This window comes from Halichoeres trimaculatus, unplaced genomic scaffold, assembly GCF_033239565.1.
Source record: "Halichoeres trimaculatus isolate MK-OKI-2021-1 unplaced genomic scaffold, fHalTri1.1 fHalTri1_scaffold_4, whole genome shotgun sequence".
Classification (NCBI taxonomy): Eukaryota; Metazoa; Chordata; class Actinopteri; order Labriformes; family Labridae; genus Halichoeres; species Halichoeres trimaculatus.
The window spans coordinates 6,176,948-6,194,042 of record NW_027437182.1 but is presented as its reverse complement, the minus strand read 5'-3'; the positions used below and the strand labels follow the sequence as shown (position 1 = coordinate 6,194,042).

The 17,095-nt window shown below is 37.0% G+C and overlaps 1 protein-coding gene across 1 annotated transcript in view; it reads right to left on the bottom strand.

Annotated features, from left to right (window-relative positions):
- The window catches only part of ap1m3 (adaptor related protein complex 1 subunit mu 3), a 55,916-nt gene extending 42,713 nt beyond the window's left edge, over nucleotides 1-13,203 (bottom strand). The window contains exon 1 of the mRNA XM_074667352.1: nucleotides 13,009-13,203. Within this exon, the coding sequence (XP_074523453.1) occupies nucleotides 13,009-13,050 (42 nt within the window). The 5' untranslated portion in view covers nucleotides 13,051-13,203. The remainder of the gene's footprint in view (nucleotides 1-13,008) is intronic.
- Nucleotides 13,204-17,095: the final 3,892 nt, after the last annotated feature.

Sequence of the window (17,095 nt, the reverse complement as noted above, 5' to 3'; positions counted from 1 at the left end):
AATGTGCAAACTGTGTTTCCATCTTGAGGTGAGGATGAATGATACATGACCACATTTTCAAGATGAAATAGGAGCAGACTTCAGAAAAGTGAGTCATCTGAGGCAAATGTGTGCAGAAATCATAAAAACACAAAAAGATACAACTTCCTCTGTAAAATTCTGAATAAGGGCTTTTTATTGCATATATTTTCCTCTTTGCTGTCCACTTCAGACAGATATCACTGAGGATAAACTGCAATCAGATGATTGATCCCCTGACTTTGATGTAGGGCAAACACCAGGTCAACATTTTGAATTATACATAACGATGGTTTACGACCAAGTACCAAAAAGCTATGGCATTCCTTTCAGCCTCAGTTGTATTCCCTACTACACCACTTTAGCACGCAAGAGTTGTTCACGTTTCCACACAATGGCACTCATTTATCAAACGTGCTTATGCCTGAAAAATGGGTTTACGCTCCTTTCCTTACTCTCCTTTCGTACTCCTTTCGGGTACGCTAAAATACCACGCCATGTCTAAGTTTTTATACGCAAGTTTCATGTCAGTGGGGAGCGCGGTGCAGCGAGGGAAACCCGTCTGTGGAGGAGAATTATTCGATCATATGAGGCCAAAACATTTTCAGAAATAAAAACTGATGTTCTTAGACTAATATTTAGATCCTTGAATTAGATGTGACACTAAGAATGTTTCTAACATTTCACTTTTCTTCCACCAATCTGTAAAATACATTGCTATGAAAGAGCAGCGCGAGCTGTCAGGTGATTTCTCCCCATAAAAAAATGTGTCCTCTATCAGTTTACTTAAAAAATATAAATAAATAAATAATAGAGATGCTGTTGAGAGTTTTTAATACACTCTCATGTCCATGATAAAGTCTCCGCAGAGAACATTCAGAGGATGCTGGATCAAACTTTCAGCCTGGATTTTTTCAAGGAAGCTGTATTGATTACAGTATTTACTGTGAAGGTGATTATTTCATGCAGGGGCGTATTTAGTGGTTTGGGGGCCCAAGGCAAACCCAGTCAATGGGGCCCTCCATGTCCTTGTAACTCATCTCCCTCAGAGCTAGACTGGCCTTCCCTGGGTCCGCTGTGTCTTTCTGAGAATCAAGGCATGAGACAGTGCTAATCTTCTACATGATAACTTAACGCAACTAAATGCTTTTCCTTCAGTTCTGTACTTTAGTTTGATTTTGAAAAAAGTGAATACATAATTTAGTCCACTTTGTCCTGGATTTGAAATCTTTTATGGTCAATTGACAGCTTATTTGTCCCACAGTGGGGAATTTAGAGAGTAACAGTAACAAACAAGAAAGTATGAAGCTAAAAACATTACAACAGGTAAATGTTGAAAAAAATAATTTAGTAAAGAAAAAATATGTAAATATCAAGCACAACATAAAACTGGAAAAAAATCTACTGAAAGAGGTGATATTTACACTTACCATACTTTTTGGTACTATTATTTTAAAGTTACTGTATTTTTATTTGACCTCCTGTCCAGTGAGTTATGTATCCAAAAAAGAGATTTTGTACAATAATATTTATCACCAACTCAAAAAGTTTGATTTTGAGAAAATCATCCTGATTTCTGGGCTAGATAAAGTCCTTGAAATCCTAAAAGTCTGACATGTTTATCTCAGATCTTAGAGCAACATTGTTTTTATTTCCGACTTGGTTGAAAATTTAAAAAAAAAAAAAAAAAGAAAAAAAAAAAAGGGGAAAAAAGTGTTTTTTACCACTTTCTTCCTGAATCAAATTTCCAGATGTGTTGTAACATGGAATAGCCCATTGAATAAGAAGGGAGGGGGAGTACCCAAAACCATCATTAAAGATTAAGCCTTTTGATGTATTTTGAATCATGTGAAGTAAGATTTAGAAAAAAGAAATGCTTTCAATTGAAGACAACTTCATAAATCAGTTTTTAAGAGATGCTTTGGGGGCCCCTGGGAATCTTGAGGCCCCAGACAACTGCCTGTGTTTGCCTAATTGTAGCTACGCCCCTGATTTCATGCCCCATGATATTATCATATAAACGTGAACTGTGTGTGAAAAAGTGACTATTTATTAACAGAGGATGTTCATTTACATGAGGTCACAACCTATGTGCTCGTCTCGTGGTACGAATTATCATTAAACTCCGGTCTACCCGTGTGTAATTGTGCACTATCGACACACTTCAGCTCCACTCCCTTCTCAGTCTGTGACAGGTTCAGGCTGGAGTCTGCAGCTTCTTTCAGAGCTCAAACATATTTTTATAAGACAACTTTCCACGTTTCTGGACATGAACGGAAACAATTTATAACATTGTGGCTTCTAATAATCAGACATCATGGATAAATTAATCAAAGTATAAACGAAGGATGTGTAAATTAAATGTTTAAAACTCTGCTGTATTTTACTTTGTCACATCCACGCTGCTGAATCACTGCAGTGATTTCCTTGCAAGTGAGTTTTTTTCATGATTCACTCTACTTTTAACAACTCGGCATCATTTCCTCTCTACCTCTGTTGCCATGGCGTTGTCAGTTACCAGCATGGAGAAGTTCCCTATTTCCCATAATGCGTCCCTCCATGTCGTAAATCTGTGGGTACGGCCAGCTGAACCTTGAATATTTAGGGGCGTGTTATGTAAGTTACGATTGTTTTCAGCCATGATTGGCCCTGGTACGCACATTTCATAAATCACACGTGAACGCTGCTGTAAGCTTGTTTTTACACCCAGATCTGCGCCAATTCCCATGCAAGATTGATAAATGAGGGCCAATCTCTTTACCCTTAATGCCTCTTGGCTTTTTATTTTACATTGTTTTCTGAGTCACATTTCTCAGAATTTCTCCCAACAACTCCTCAAGAGGAAAGAAACCATGTCCAAGAAAACGTGAAAATTTGCTTTTAATCATAGAACACTCTGTATTTACCATGTTTAGCCTCTCAGCTTTTCCCAAAACCGGAATAAGGGTCTCATGGGACTCATATAAACACGTCATATGACATGTACTCTGTTCCCTTCAAGCCAGTCTCACCAGGGGAAGATGAGTTTCCTCCGTCTTTGCTGAACATGTCCTCGTAACTGTTGGGATGGTTAAACGTCAAAGCTAATTTGCTGACTCATTAAGGAAACACCCTCTGTCTCTGAATGCAGCAGGCTGACTTTCAGGGATTTACCAAACCCAGTTTCATCATTTTCTACAAACAAACTCTTTTGGGGATGAACTGAAAATAGTACAAGAAAAGCTCAGGTCCAAATAACAAAAAAAGATGACCCAGAAACTCCAGTGATGCTGCCAACAGAGCTTGTTGTGTTGAGTTCACAGACTGTTTAAAACAAGTGGAGGTAGCCAGATGGATGTCTGCCATTGGCTTACTGACTACCATTGTAAGCGTGGTGAAGCTATTCCCCCCAGCAACATCTTGAGATTTTGATTTTTGAGGCCAGAAGCAGCCAAACTCATGGTAGTGTGCTCTGATTATTCCAAATCTATCATTTTTGAGAGGTTTGCTTTATAGTGTAAGTCTTAAATGGTCAATACTTTATTTTAAAAAGTAAACATGTTGTATTGAAGTAGGCCTCAAACTTGGGATGTCCCAATAGAGTTTTTTTGACTTCCAATCAGATTCTTTCATATGTTTGACCAATACTGATCCGTTACCATTTCATACCTATACCTTTCTCTGATAAATCCCGTACTCCGTTGGGTGATTCTGTTGTAAATGACGAATCGTATTTGTTGTATTAAAGTGAGCCCTGTTGGCACCTCCTTGAGGAACACTCACTTCACAAATTTTGCTAGATGGTGTTTTACCATCATTGCTTTCCAAAAAAGAGTAGTCCCACAAAGCGGACATGTTTGCAACATAGTTTGATTTACAGCAGCCATAAAGCATGACGGTGCTGAAAACACGTGAAAACGGGATCTGTCCCAACGTAATGAAACTCGAAACTATCCAATCCTCCAAAAAATAGCCATAACGGGCACTGATATCAATCAGTGTGTCGGATTGGGACATCCCTACCTCAAACTGTATATTCAAGGCCCATTTCTCGTCCCTTTACTAACAAAAAATGATGTTTCAAACAATGTTACCATCCCTGCTCTCAAACTTCCATACGTCCTTTACATTGCCAGTCCATTGCCATTGCAGATGACCAACACATCCACCAGAGGTGGGGGAGCCCAGAGTCAAAAGTTTATGTCAATGAAACTCATTAATAATGTACAGTAGGGATGGGTACCTTTCACATTTGAAGTGATACGATACCGATTCCCGGTACCTGGCAATCGCTATCGGTACTCAACGACACCAATTTTCGGTACTTTTGTGTGTTTATGTGTTAAAATATATCAATTTTTTTAATAATAAGATGCAAATTCTTTTTAATTTAACATATTTATTCTCCAATATATAACTTTGTGATGCTGTGTTCATATCCAGCATGGAAAATCATCTACTCTTCCACTCCCCCACAGTCACAAGGATGCATTACGATACCTAAACATGGTACCTTTAGATTTTACGTGAATTAGTACCTGGTCCTTTAGATAGAATTCAGTCGGTATCTATAAAAGTAATTAACTCGGTACCCATCCCTAGGGCTTAAAATGCATTTAAAATGCAGAAGTACTAAAATCTGCTATTTCTTGAGTGTCCTCTTGTGGCTGGCTCCAGAAGTACCGGAAGTCACATACACACCAAGCAAAAAAAAGCTGTTTTCAAAGTAGAAATTAACCTATTTACAGCCTGGTTCGAAAAACATCTCCTGTCTGAATCACTAGCTTTACTATCGACACATACTGTACAGGGGGTAAAACTTGGCGGTTCAGTCCTTGCCACTACCAATATGGCCACAATAGACGATGTGCTTAATTTTTCATCAGGTGATGTCGAGGCGACTATGTCCATGTTTTATACAGTCTATGGTTCTGCCATTGGTAGTTTTTCTGGTGTCTCACTAAAGCTTTATATCGGGGAGTAACAGCAACACCGCTCCCACAGTTTCCAGTGGTAGAGCTCCATTTGGTAATGTTGAGCAAAAACTGGCCTTTAGGGTCCCAGCTATAAGTATTCAAAGCATAATACTTGTGTTAATAAACACAGTGAAGAAGTAGAGTTGTTTTCTTATAGACTTCTATACAATCAGACGATGATTTGAAACCAGCCGGAGCAGTCTCCCCCTGCTGGTCATCATTTAGAAAGCAGGTTTAAGGCACTTTGGCTTTAGCTTCACTTTTTAAACCTGTTAACGTCAACAAAGCCTCCCTATTCTACAGTCTATGACTCCCCAATGAGTATGAAATGAAAAAGTAAAATTTATCATCGTTTATTACCAAAAACTAAATTTTAATATTCAAGTCTGAATGTTCCCCAGGATAAGACAGAATTAAGGTGATTATGTCTGTGGGTGTTAGCTTATTTCCAACCAGCCTACAATTTTCACAGTATCACAAATTCACTTTATTCAGCCCCAAGAAACCACCACGCCCTCTAATTTCAATAAAGAAATACACACACACACACACACACACACACACACTTACACACCAAACAAGATGAGTCAGCAGTCTTGCTGGAGTCCGGACACAGTGTGGAGTAAAGAAAGAGATCAAAGCTTCAACGCTTGAGGGATCTAGATCACACACACACGCACACATACACACAAACAGACACAGACCCCCTTATTTCAATAGAGGAGTGTGTTGTGCAGAGGTCACACACAGGGGCAGGTACAACAAAGGCAGGAGGAAATAAGAAATAAAAACCAAAGGAAATGCCAGGAAAGTAAAGTAATCTGTTGGGGAGAATAAAAAGAAGGATATGAACAGGCCACCGCTCAGCTTCAGTGAGAGGAGGCTGAAAGCACCCAGCGAGGAGGTCAGAGGTCACCAGCGAGAGAGAATGAAGTAAACAAATCTTTGTATCAAAGAGAAAAAGAACTTCAGTACTGATACCAGAGGCTCATGGTGTTCACTTTTAAACCTGGAGGCAAACTTTGGAGGAAAACCACCAACTCACAAAATCAATTGTATTTCTTGAGCTGTATTTCTCACTCATTCTTTAGGGTTCAGGTTTTTGGACAGAGTCCAGTCAAAGCTCGTGAGCAGCGACCAGCTGACAGGTTAACATATGCTACAGGTTCATTGCCACGGCTCTTTTTTTAGTCCGTGGTATTTCCCTTGTATTTTATTGCTTCTCTTGGCTGCTTGCCATGATCTGCATAGCGCCAGGAGGATGTTCTTGTTGGGCAATAATTACAAAGACATGCAATAGGAAACCCCCCAAAAACAACCAAACCTTCTTAAAAACTATGATAAAGATAAAGACAATTTCACTGTGATATCTTCATCGTGGGTTGAAGCACTAAAAAGCAACAGAAGCTTCTTTGACAACCACAGATACAAGCAGTGTCTGCAGCACACATGAAATAGTTAAGGAGCAAAACAGAGACCATATTGATTATAACATTTAAAACTTAAGTTGGTACAAGTTAAGTTTGTTATCATCAAATTATCAATCATCGTGAACAAACAATGTAATGTTGTGAAAATTCCCAAGGAGTTTCAGCTAAAATTTAAATTCTGACAAACTAGTCAAGGCAAGAAAACAAGCAGAAAAAAGTCAAATTGGTTTGTTAATTGTGGCTAATCTTTGCAGAGCTAGCACCACCAGGCTTTGGTCATCTATGCAAATATCCAGATGTCTGGTTGCTTAAGCATTGCTCCAGTCATCTCCCTTTTCTAAGTGAAGTACTGCTAGAGATGGGTACCTTTCACATTTGAAATGATACAGTACCGATGCCCAGTATCTGCCAATTGGTATCAGTACTCAACAGTACAAATTTTCGGTTTATGTGGTGAAAAATATCAATTTGTTTAATAATAAAGTTTTTTTTTCTAATTTAACAAATTCATTCTTCAATATAACCTTGTAATAATGTGTTCAATCTTCCACTCCCCCACAGTCATAAGGATGCGTTTAGCTACCTAAACATGGCACCTTTTGATTTTATGTGAATCGATACTCAGTACTTTTGACAGAATTCGGTCTGTAATTATAGAGGGATTATTTGTTTATCAACAATGGCGAATGTGCGCGCAGAAGCACTGCAGAGTATAATGGTTTGTCAACTGATGTGGAGGAGTTAACCACCAAAAAACACATTTTTTATCTTAGTATTATCACTTTGAGGGACGGCAAAATGCTCCCAGGTTTGTGAAATAGCAGTGAGTGGACAGAAGAGATCAGTAAGTGGACAGATATTAGGTGGACAGACGTTTTAGCAGAGAAACCTAGCGTGTACCCAGAGAGGAAACACAACTCTCACTCGATGCTCATGACTGCATTATCCGTGGACACTTATCAGACTGTGACAGACCAGGACGTAAATATCGTTTCATGATATTCCCTAATTGTACTTGTCATGATATCAGTTTCTGTTAATCATAATTTATAGGTTCACTCATTTACTGTCCATATTGAGTCCATGTTTGGTCAGAACCTCAGCCCCAAACCAACTTTTTCATTAAATAAGCAGAGTCAAATCTGTATTTTGAGTATCAGCAGTTATTATTGCTTGTTTGCAGTCAAACCTGGTTGACTGAGGATGCATAAAGAAGAAACATTTGATTACACACCCGCAGACATCGCTGGTTCTTCAGTGTAAAGTGTGACCCTGTTAACTGGTGACTCTTGGCCGTTAATCACGGCTGCCGTCGGATGAAAGTCACCAGTTAGCATGGTCGCTATCAACACCGAAATACTGGTTGTGCTGTAACGGTTGAAACTTGACAGAAGTTGCTGCTATTGAATAGTATTGTATTTGACAGCTATTCACAGAAAAATCGTACATTTTGATGCTTCTAACAGGTTGAATTCAGTGTTTAAAAAACGCTAAGTCGTCTGAATGAATGGAGCTAAAAGCTGCTTCTGTGGTCGAGAAGCGTGCAAATCTCTATGATGACATAAACTGATAATCCCTCTATAAAAGTACCTAATTCGGTACCCATCCCCAAGTACTGCCACTTTGTGCAATCTGTCATCTGTGGGTTATGGAGCATTATATGGCTAGTGGCAAGTGGCTGTGCTACAGCTTGGACACAAGACATCTTCAGCACTTCAAACAAGGAAAAAATATTTCATTTAAAAAAATCAACTCTTACTGATACTGACTGTTAAGAGTCACAACTTCCAATCATATCAGCTAACCTTGTTTATCTCTATTGCATGGACAGTGAGTAACAGCATTTTCACTTAGATTATACACAAATCTGATGTCAACAGCAGTTTTTGACAGCTGCTGTTTTACCTTAAAAAGTTGTACTTTGCCAAACTGTATACCTGAAAAGTCACAGTGATGATTAAAAAATTTTTGATACTTAAAAATCACAAAATAATAATATTTGTTTGAATCTGTGTCAGATTAAAGAGGAAAACATCAAAAACTGTGTGTATTCAGCAAAGGAAAAGAACAAGAAACACTACACCTCACACAAACAGTTAGCATATTTTATGCCCCAAAGCAGAATAAATTCACTTAATCCAAGTCTCATTAATTTCTGCAGTGAATGTGTTACTTGGAGGTTAATTCACTGTGCTGTTTCATAAACACATGTTCTGGTACGATGTGCTAGCATTTCGAAATACTCGTGGCAAACAGTGTTACATCTATGTCTCCTTTTTTCATTTTTACAAGTCCAATTATATGTGAAATTCACTGGACTGATAGAAAAGACTTTCAAGAAATCATGCCGCAGTAAGACACCAAATTGTAAGAGATAAATGGAAGAAAGTGGGATTTATCTGAAATTTCATCTTGGGCCTGTTGAGGACAAAGTCTTCACAAAAAAAATCACACCAAGTTCTTCTAAACACCAAAAAAAAAAAAGCAACAGAAAATTCAATCTACAGATGATGGAGAAAGTTGTTATCGGACTCACGAGGCAATCACCGACTTTTTACAACGAGGAAAATCAATTTGAACTGCTCTCTGCTGAGCTGACCTCTAAAGATAAAAAACAACAAGCAGAAATCTGTCACTGGTGTGAATCACAGGAGGGAAATAAAACACTGAAAAGGTTTTGTCTTCTTGAATCACGCATCAATAATCTGGGAAACACATGAGCACAAATCTTACAGCACAGCTCCAATATTACCCAGAAAATGAATGATCCTTTTTCTTCCACACAGAGGCTGTTGGGGGTTTAACAGTCCTGTATTTGTGGAGGGAAAAGAGGGACATTGCAGAATTGAAGAAGAAGGCACTGAGCTGGTCCATCAATTGTAACCATTTAACATTGTGCATACTCACAGTGCCTCTTTTTCTGAGCAGCCAGAGGTTCATTGTGGCCAATTCAACTAACTTAAAGTCAGAATGCTGGCTGCTCTGTGAGGCGTCACAGAGACGCACTGATCAACACACAGTGACATTGCTGACAAACTGATGCTAATTAGAAGATTTGTCTACAGATTTTAGCATGCCATCTTCTGATAACCACCAAATGGAGAAAAGATTAGGCTGATACGACTAGAGTTAAATTTTAGTCATTTACTTTTGGACAAACAAATCTTTTGACCTTCAGATCACATCTGACAGAAGTTACTATTACACGCCCCATTTCTAAATAAAAGAATATGATTGGTACAGTGTAGCTGTAGTGTTAGGGAAATAATTTAGAATGAATAAAAGAATAAAGACTACCAAGTGAATGTAACTTTTAGCGTCAAATTAAGGCATATAGTTCAAAAAATTAATATCCTTCTTGATGGCCAGCAGGGGGCGACTCCAAACGTTGTAAAAAGTGATCCAGGCATATGCAAGATAAATGCTTCGTTTTGCAGGAAATTTAATCCCTCAGTAAACATTTTCCTGGTGAGTTTAAGGCCTGTTTGGTGTAGAATTGTGGATAAAGCGAGGTACTTTTATCAGCATGACTAGGGATGCAATTTTCCATACTGAACATGAACATGAACACAGCATTACATGGCTGTATATTGAGAAATAAATATGTTACATTTAGGGTTGGGAAACGAAAACAGGCCCCTTTTGAGAATCGATAAGAAATGTTTCAGTCCATCGATATCGTTAGTCTTTGTGCTTCACAATTCCCTTATCAATTCTTTACACTATACAGAGCTGCAGGACCTTATGTGACTAGTCCGCCGCAGCTTTCTAAGCCTAGCAGTTAGATAACATTTCCCAAGAAAACCCTCTTTAAGGATTTCTAGCTTGACATTTTACTGACGAACTGAACACAGGAATCTACATTACTCTCTCACAGGAGATTCCTATTCAGTACATCCAAATAAACAAAATAGCGCTGGCTTGATGCTAATGTGTACAGGAAATTGCATTGATAGCAGTAAGTTAGCTAACAGTTAGCAAGTAGAATTTCAACTTTCATCACAGAGGCATATCACAGTTACTCTATTTAAACAATACTGAGAACTCCAGATGTCGAAATACTTTCAAGCAAATAAAATAAAAGTTAGGCTAATGGGTGGTTTCATAACTACAGAAAGGTTCCAAACAACTTAGGATAATGCTATAACCACTCTGAGACTCTAGATGGCTTACTTGAGTCAATAACATATTACAAAACTGTACATCAACGTCATATGACGTGCCATTTTTACTTATATCTGTATATTTACGCCAGGACATATCCGGTGACCAATTACATATTCATTCACTTGAAAAAGAAGGAACTGATAAGGGAATCGATAAAGAATTGAATCAATAAGCAGAATCGATAAGGGTATTGATATTGATAAAATCTTATCAATGCCCATCCCTAGTTATATTTAAAAACTTTGAGATTTTATGATTTAACAGTGAATAATAATTACCACAAAAACACCCACCAAGTACCAAATATCAGTGCGCTTTAGTACTGGTACCATTTCCAGGTACCAGGTATTGTTACCAAATCATTTTAAATGTGAAAGGTACTCATCCCTAGGCATGACGACCTGTGACTAACAAGTCATTTTTTCTATTTGTTACTTTTCTAAAGGAGTTTTGTTTGTATGTATGGTTTCTCTTTGTTGTAAATCTTGTAGTATTGGCCAGGACACTCTTGAAAAACAAATCTTTGATCTTGATGAGTGTTTCTCCTGGTTAAATAAACATGAGATAGAGTGCTTGTTTGGTTAGGTTGGCCCTGAGTGCATAAGCCTGAGTCCTGATTGCATTGGTTGCAGGACCCAGTTGCGGTCTCTCGAGCTGTCCTATTAGATATAAAAAAAAGATATACACAAATTTGAAAATATTGGATGATTAAAAAAAATATAAATTATTAAATGTTTATCAAACCCAAAATCAACAGGATGAAAGGTGCATAAATAAGTCTACTATGATGTTTAAACACAATAAACAAACTAGGCCCTTTTGACATGAGCATGTTTGTGATGAAAAACATTGGCTCCAATTCTTTAATCTGGTAAAAGATGCTGCGAAACCTTAAAAAGTTGGCTTTAATGTGTTTTCTTATTAAAAATTCTGCTGGGCAGCTCTGGGAACAAATGATGCCGTGCTGATTTCAATACTGTGACATTTTGGTCTACAGAGAAGGTCCCGGCTGCCAGCAGTGAACGGTCGAGTGCCCAGGAGCTATAACTTAGAGGGGGGTGACCTGAGGATGAGGGGATAAAGGGCAGGAGATGAAACTGCCTTCTTTGATGTTTGTGTGTGTCAGCAGTGCGGAGAAATGTGCCTGAACCTTATTTTTTGTCGATTTCTTCAAATTTCAAACAAAGAAAGTGGATTACAGCTACACTAATGTAAAACACCTGCTCTTCTGTTTTCACTGCAGCGACACAGAGCACAGAGCTTGGCCTGGTCAGGACAGACTGGAGGAAGAGGAGGAGGAGGGGTCTGAAGGTGAGCGGCTCCTGACTTGCCTCAGGGCAGAGACAGACAGAAAGAGAAGAAGAGACAGAGAAAGCTTTAATCTGAACAATCAGACATCCAAGCTATGAGGGACTGATCCGTTTCCCTGATGAGTATTGTCAAGCCTGTAAAGCTTCTTCAGCATTTCTTACGCTTGCCCTCAAATAAATTAACCCTGTGAGGTTTAGGAGGGGAAACCAGATGTGAAGTAAGAGAGAGTTTAAATTCAGTATCATCTCATTATCATGCCAAGCTGAAGCATACCAGTCCAAACATTCAGTCCCAATTATCTGAGCAGGGATCTTCGTAATGCTACTGAGGTTGTTTTATAAATGATCATCCGAATGCAATTAACTGACTGAAACTTTCACAATATGACATTACCACTATTAATTTCCAAAAAAATAAAAAATATTCTAGCACTAAGTTTTTAAATATGTTTGCATTTTTTCAATTACTCATTTTCATGTTGTGCAGTTAGAAAAAAGAAAGAAATGTGTTACTATGCTTTAAATGTGCTCTGACTTCTGGACAGCAGTCTTAGAAATTAAGAAATTACTGTTTTGCTATATCAAAAGTCATAAAAAGGAATTTATTTTCAGTAAGTTTTTTTTAACCAACTAAAAATTCTTTACAGTGGTTTTGAATAAGTTTGGACTGACTGGACTAATCACCTGGTTTGTGGTGAATTAAACAACTGATTTGGTTGCTGCTTTACATTCTTGTTTTTAGCCCAACCTTGCAACCAAACACTCAAACCCTCTTTGAGACAGAGATACATAAAGTTTTAAACTTTGAAATAGGACACATCACACACAATAAGGGCTGCCTCGCTGCACAAGAACAAGCCCTCTGTGTACACTGAAAATAACTGAAACGAGTTTAGCAAGTTAAGCCTCTCTTCCTGACTCCTCTCTGCCTTCAATGAGGGTTAACAGGACGTTTACAGTTGGCGTGTTTTCTACTACATACTTCAACTGACAGAATTTAAGTCAACATCAACACATTTTTGTAATCGTAAACGGTTTCATGACTTTGAATGCGCCTTTACGCTCTCTAGTCTTGCAGCAGGTGCTTCGCTGATAATCCCAGATGTCAACAAGTCTCCTCAAACTTACCTTTCCCTTCAGGTCCAGGATAAATATCGCCGACGCAGACATCTTGGTGGTGAAAAATCCTCAGGAACCGTAACTAGGATGGATGATAACTGGGTATACTGGCAGATATGGGTCACTCGAAGGGAACAACATTCACTCCCATCATCCTCCTTCCTCCTCTCCCTCCGCTCTCCTCAGTTGTCGTGTTTCTCTGCAACTCGCTGCCGCTTTCCGGAGCGTTAAGCTAGCTGTAACGGACATAATACAACTTCCGCTTTGGTGGCGCGGATTTTTTTTTTTTCCTTTTTTTTATTTATCTATTTATTTATTTTGTTAAATCGTAATAACAGTAATAGAATAATAAAAACAACAACAATAATAACAATAGTAATAATTGATTGTCGGCTTTAAAAAAAAAAAAAAGTCAATTTCCTGGTATTTTAAAGAATTTGTGTTGTTTTTTTAAGTCTCCCCACCTTGATACTTAAGCTTTATTCATTATAATGCATACAGTTTACACAACAATATATTTTTCTACAGAGATAATGCTTTATTTTAGCTAAAGGTACTTAGATTTAAAATCAGAAAAGCACTAATTTCACGTTTTCAGTAGGCTACATCAAGTTGACAACAGGCTGATATGTGTGAAGTAGTTTTCAATAGCCGACTTATTAAAAATTTCACTTAAACTTTTACTTAGAATGTGCATATTTTTAAAAGCAGACTCAAGCGTCACTTATTTCAATTGGCTTTTAACTAATATTTTATTGTATTTATTCATTTAGATATCTATTTAGCTAATTTATATATTTTATTTCATTTTACTATTTAATAGATTTATTTATTCATTTTATTTATTTATTTATTGAATTACCAAACTTTATTTTAAGCACTTTTTATATCTTTTTATTTTCTTAGTTAATGTAGTTTTGTGTTTTTACATCTTATCTTATAGTTTTTTGTTTTGTTTTGTTTGATGTTTTTATCTCATTTCCAGTGTTTCCTTAGCAGGGGGCCCTCTGCACTGGGGGCTGTGATTGGCTCTGGCTGGGATATTTCTGTCTAGTGGTGACCATCGACTTGGTCAAGTATTATTAATAGCACTTTGTGCTACGTTTTTAATGTATGAAAAGTGCTTTAAAAATAAAATTTGATTTGATTTGACTTAAAATGTAAATTGTTGTATAATGTTATGTCAGGTAACAAGTTATTTTAAAAGTTTTACAGAGTTTCTGGATTACTTTGTGCTTATAAAATACAATAATTTTGTATGATTTGATCAAAAAGCCTCATCCTTTTTAATCACAACATTTATATCTAATTTTATTTTTATTGCCTAATTCATAAAAATATCTGTAAATGAATGCAGGCGTTTAGGATAGTTTTGAAATTGTGTTTTATCGGTTTTTTTTTTTTTTTTTTTTCTTTTTCATGAAGGATTTTTAAACTATTTTATGAAGCTGTAAGTTTCAAATTCTGCTTTTATTTTGAAAGGCCCTCCAGTTTCCGTTTTCTCGCCGGCTCGCCCTCAATAACTTGACGCTCTGTGTTTCCGGGTTGAAGAGCCTCCCTGACAGCTTCACACAGACCTGTCAGACCGCTCTCATCAGCTGGACTATCTCTGAGGGCCTGAAACGCCTCGGGCTCTTTTACGAGGCACAATGTCAGAGTTAATCACTGCTGCTGAGACCAGAGCTGTAAAGTTTAAAGGGAAAGGTGAGTGTGATGATTCCAGAGTGTGACCAAAGTGAGGAGAGCCTCCTGTCACAACCACTGTGTCGATTTTTAAAAAACACGACTTACTGACCCATGTGGAAAGTCCTGGTGACACTTTTCCTTTTAATGAGGTCAAACTGATTTAAAAACACGTTTTTTTTCCCCCAATAGTGTGGTGCTGAATTCACCAGCTCCAGTATAGTGTTTCTAAAAATAGCAGCCCAGTAGAAAGTTATCACAAGTAGGCTAATGCTTTTACCATGAATGAGCCAGCCTGCATTTTTAATGTGGCAGTGGTCTGACCGTTTCTGAGGACAGTCTGTCAAAGTCATGGTGTAGTGTCCCACTGACCCTCTTTGCTCCTCAGATAATCTAAAAACAGGCCATGTTCAATAATTTTACACATCAATGCATGCTACATTTAACTTAGCTACAGTGACAAAACAAAGCAGTGCAATGTTTTTGTTTTATATTTGCTTTTAAAATATCTTACAGATCTTTCCTCCAACCATTTCCCAATCAACCCACAACAGGTGTAGGGCTGATGATTTAATTTTCTTATTAACAATGGATCATTAAATAACCATTCCACCCTCCAATTAACATAAAAAAATGTTTTCACAAGGCAGAAATCCACCCTGATTTTAACAAAAAGAACATGTAGTGCCTTTTTATGTTGGCACACATTTACTGCATGACAAAAATGATGAACGTCTATTGTTTTTATGATAATCTCAAATCATCCTCAGACTGCACACTGAGAAGCACTGCCATGTTAAAGCACCTTATGATTAGTCATTCTGTCCTGCCTCATATTTAGGCGCTCATTACAGTTGGTTTGATTTTCTTATCATAACCAGTATGAGCCCATTTTTGTGATTCACACTTGGAATAAGATTAACAATCAGGAGTGAAAATGCTACTTCAAGCAGTCCGGCTAAGCGATGGAGAATTCAATCTCATCCATCTCCTCCTCCGTGTCGTCTGTGTCCTCCATGTTCTCCGCTGCTCTCTCAGCCCTCGCCCTCTCACAGGCCGGGATGTAGTTGTCTTCGATGAAGCCGTCGTCATCTTCATCAGTCTCAGGAGGCAAACAGTGAGGGTGGATTTCACGTCCACTCTGCATGGCAAACTCCACGTCGTGACCTGGAGGCAGTGAGGGAAGCAACAGTAACATGACTCAAAGGTATGTTTCAGATGCTGTGTTTTTTCCTGGAGCTTTTTTGCACACAAAAAGGCAGAAAAGGTGTCCTCAGAAACTCAACATGGACAACTGATAGTCAAACTTAAACAGTCAGCTGAAAGGCAGAATTTCTTTATCAGGGTGAGAAGAAGGTAAAGTTGATGATAGCTTCAATTTGTAAGCCAAGCAGCATCGTTCATATTGATTCTTTAGGTCATATACCATTCAGCCATACATTAACCTTTTCAAAACAAACAAAAAAAAATCATTAAAAATATCTTTACATTAGGAATGCACAATTACTGTCATAACCAAGGGTCTGCAACCTGTGGCTCTGGAGCCTCATATGGCTCTTTGACTCCTTTGCAGTGGCTCCTTCTAGCATTTCAAAGTTTTATTGAAATAAAGAATTTTTAATTTTTTTACAGATGGTATTGATGACTTTTTTGAACTCAGTATGCATCAGATCTGTCAATAAAGCCTTAAAAATGTATGAAATTTGAATTATTAAAAAAAAATTGCAAAATTTTGAAATTTCAAAATTGAGGAAAATGTATGGATTGTTTTTAATTTTTTAAAAGATTTTTTCATTTTTTTATTTTAAGATAAGCAATTTTTTATTTCATTTTTTGACATTTTGAAAAAATAAAATCCAATTTTTGGGGAGATTTTGCATTTTTTTTTAATTTAAGCGAATTTCATTTTGTTTTGACCAGGCTTTTTTTTTAATCCATTCAAATTGTAGTTTTTTTATATTTTGTGATTTTTTATTCAAAGATCTGCATTTTTTTATTTCAATTTTTATTTTGACATTTTGAAAAAAATTAAGAAAAAAACTATTTTTTGGAGATTTTGCTTTTTTTATTTTAGCAAATTTTATTATCTTTAAATTCTGGTAAGTTTTCCGATTTATTCTAATTTTAATATTTTAAAATATTTTGCAATTTTTGAAAATTTTTGGAATCTTTTTAAAGTCCAGCATTTTTTGGAATAACAATTTTTGTTTTTTGCAAATAAATGCATTTTTCTGCAATTTTTTTAAACATTTATTTGTAAATTATTTTTTTATTATTATTTTTTTCAATTGCAATTTTTTAAATTTCTGCAATGTATAGATTTTTCATACGTATTGCAATTTTACAAAATATATGATGCTACATTTTATTTTATTTTTTAATATTGGTAAATTTCTTAAAAATAAAAAAACTT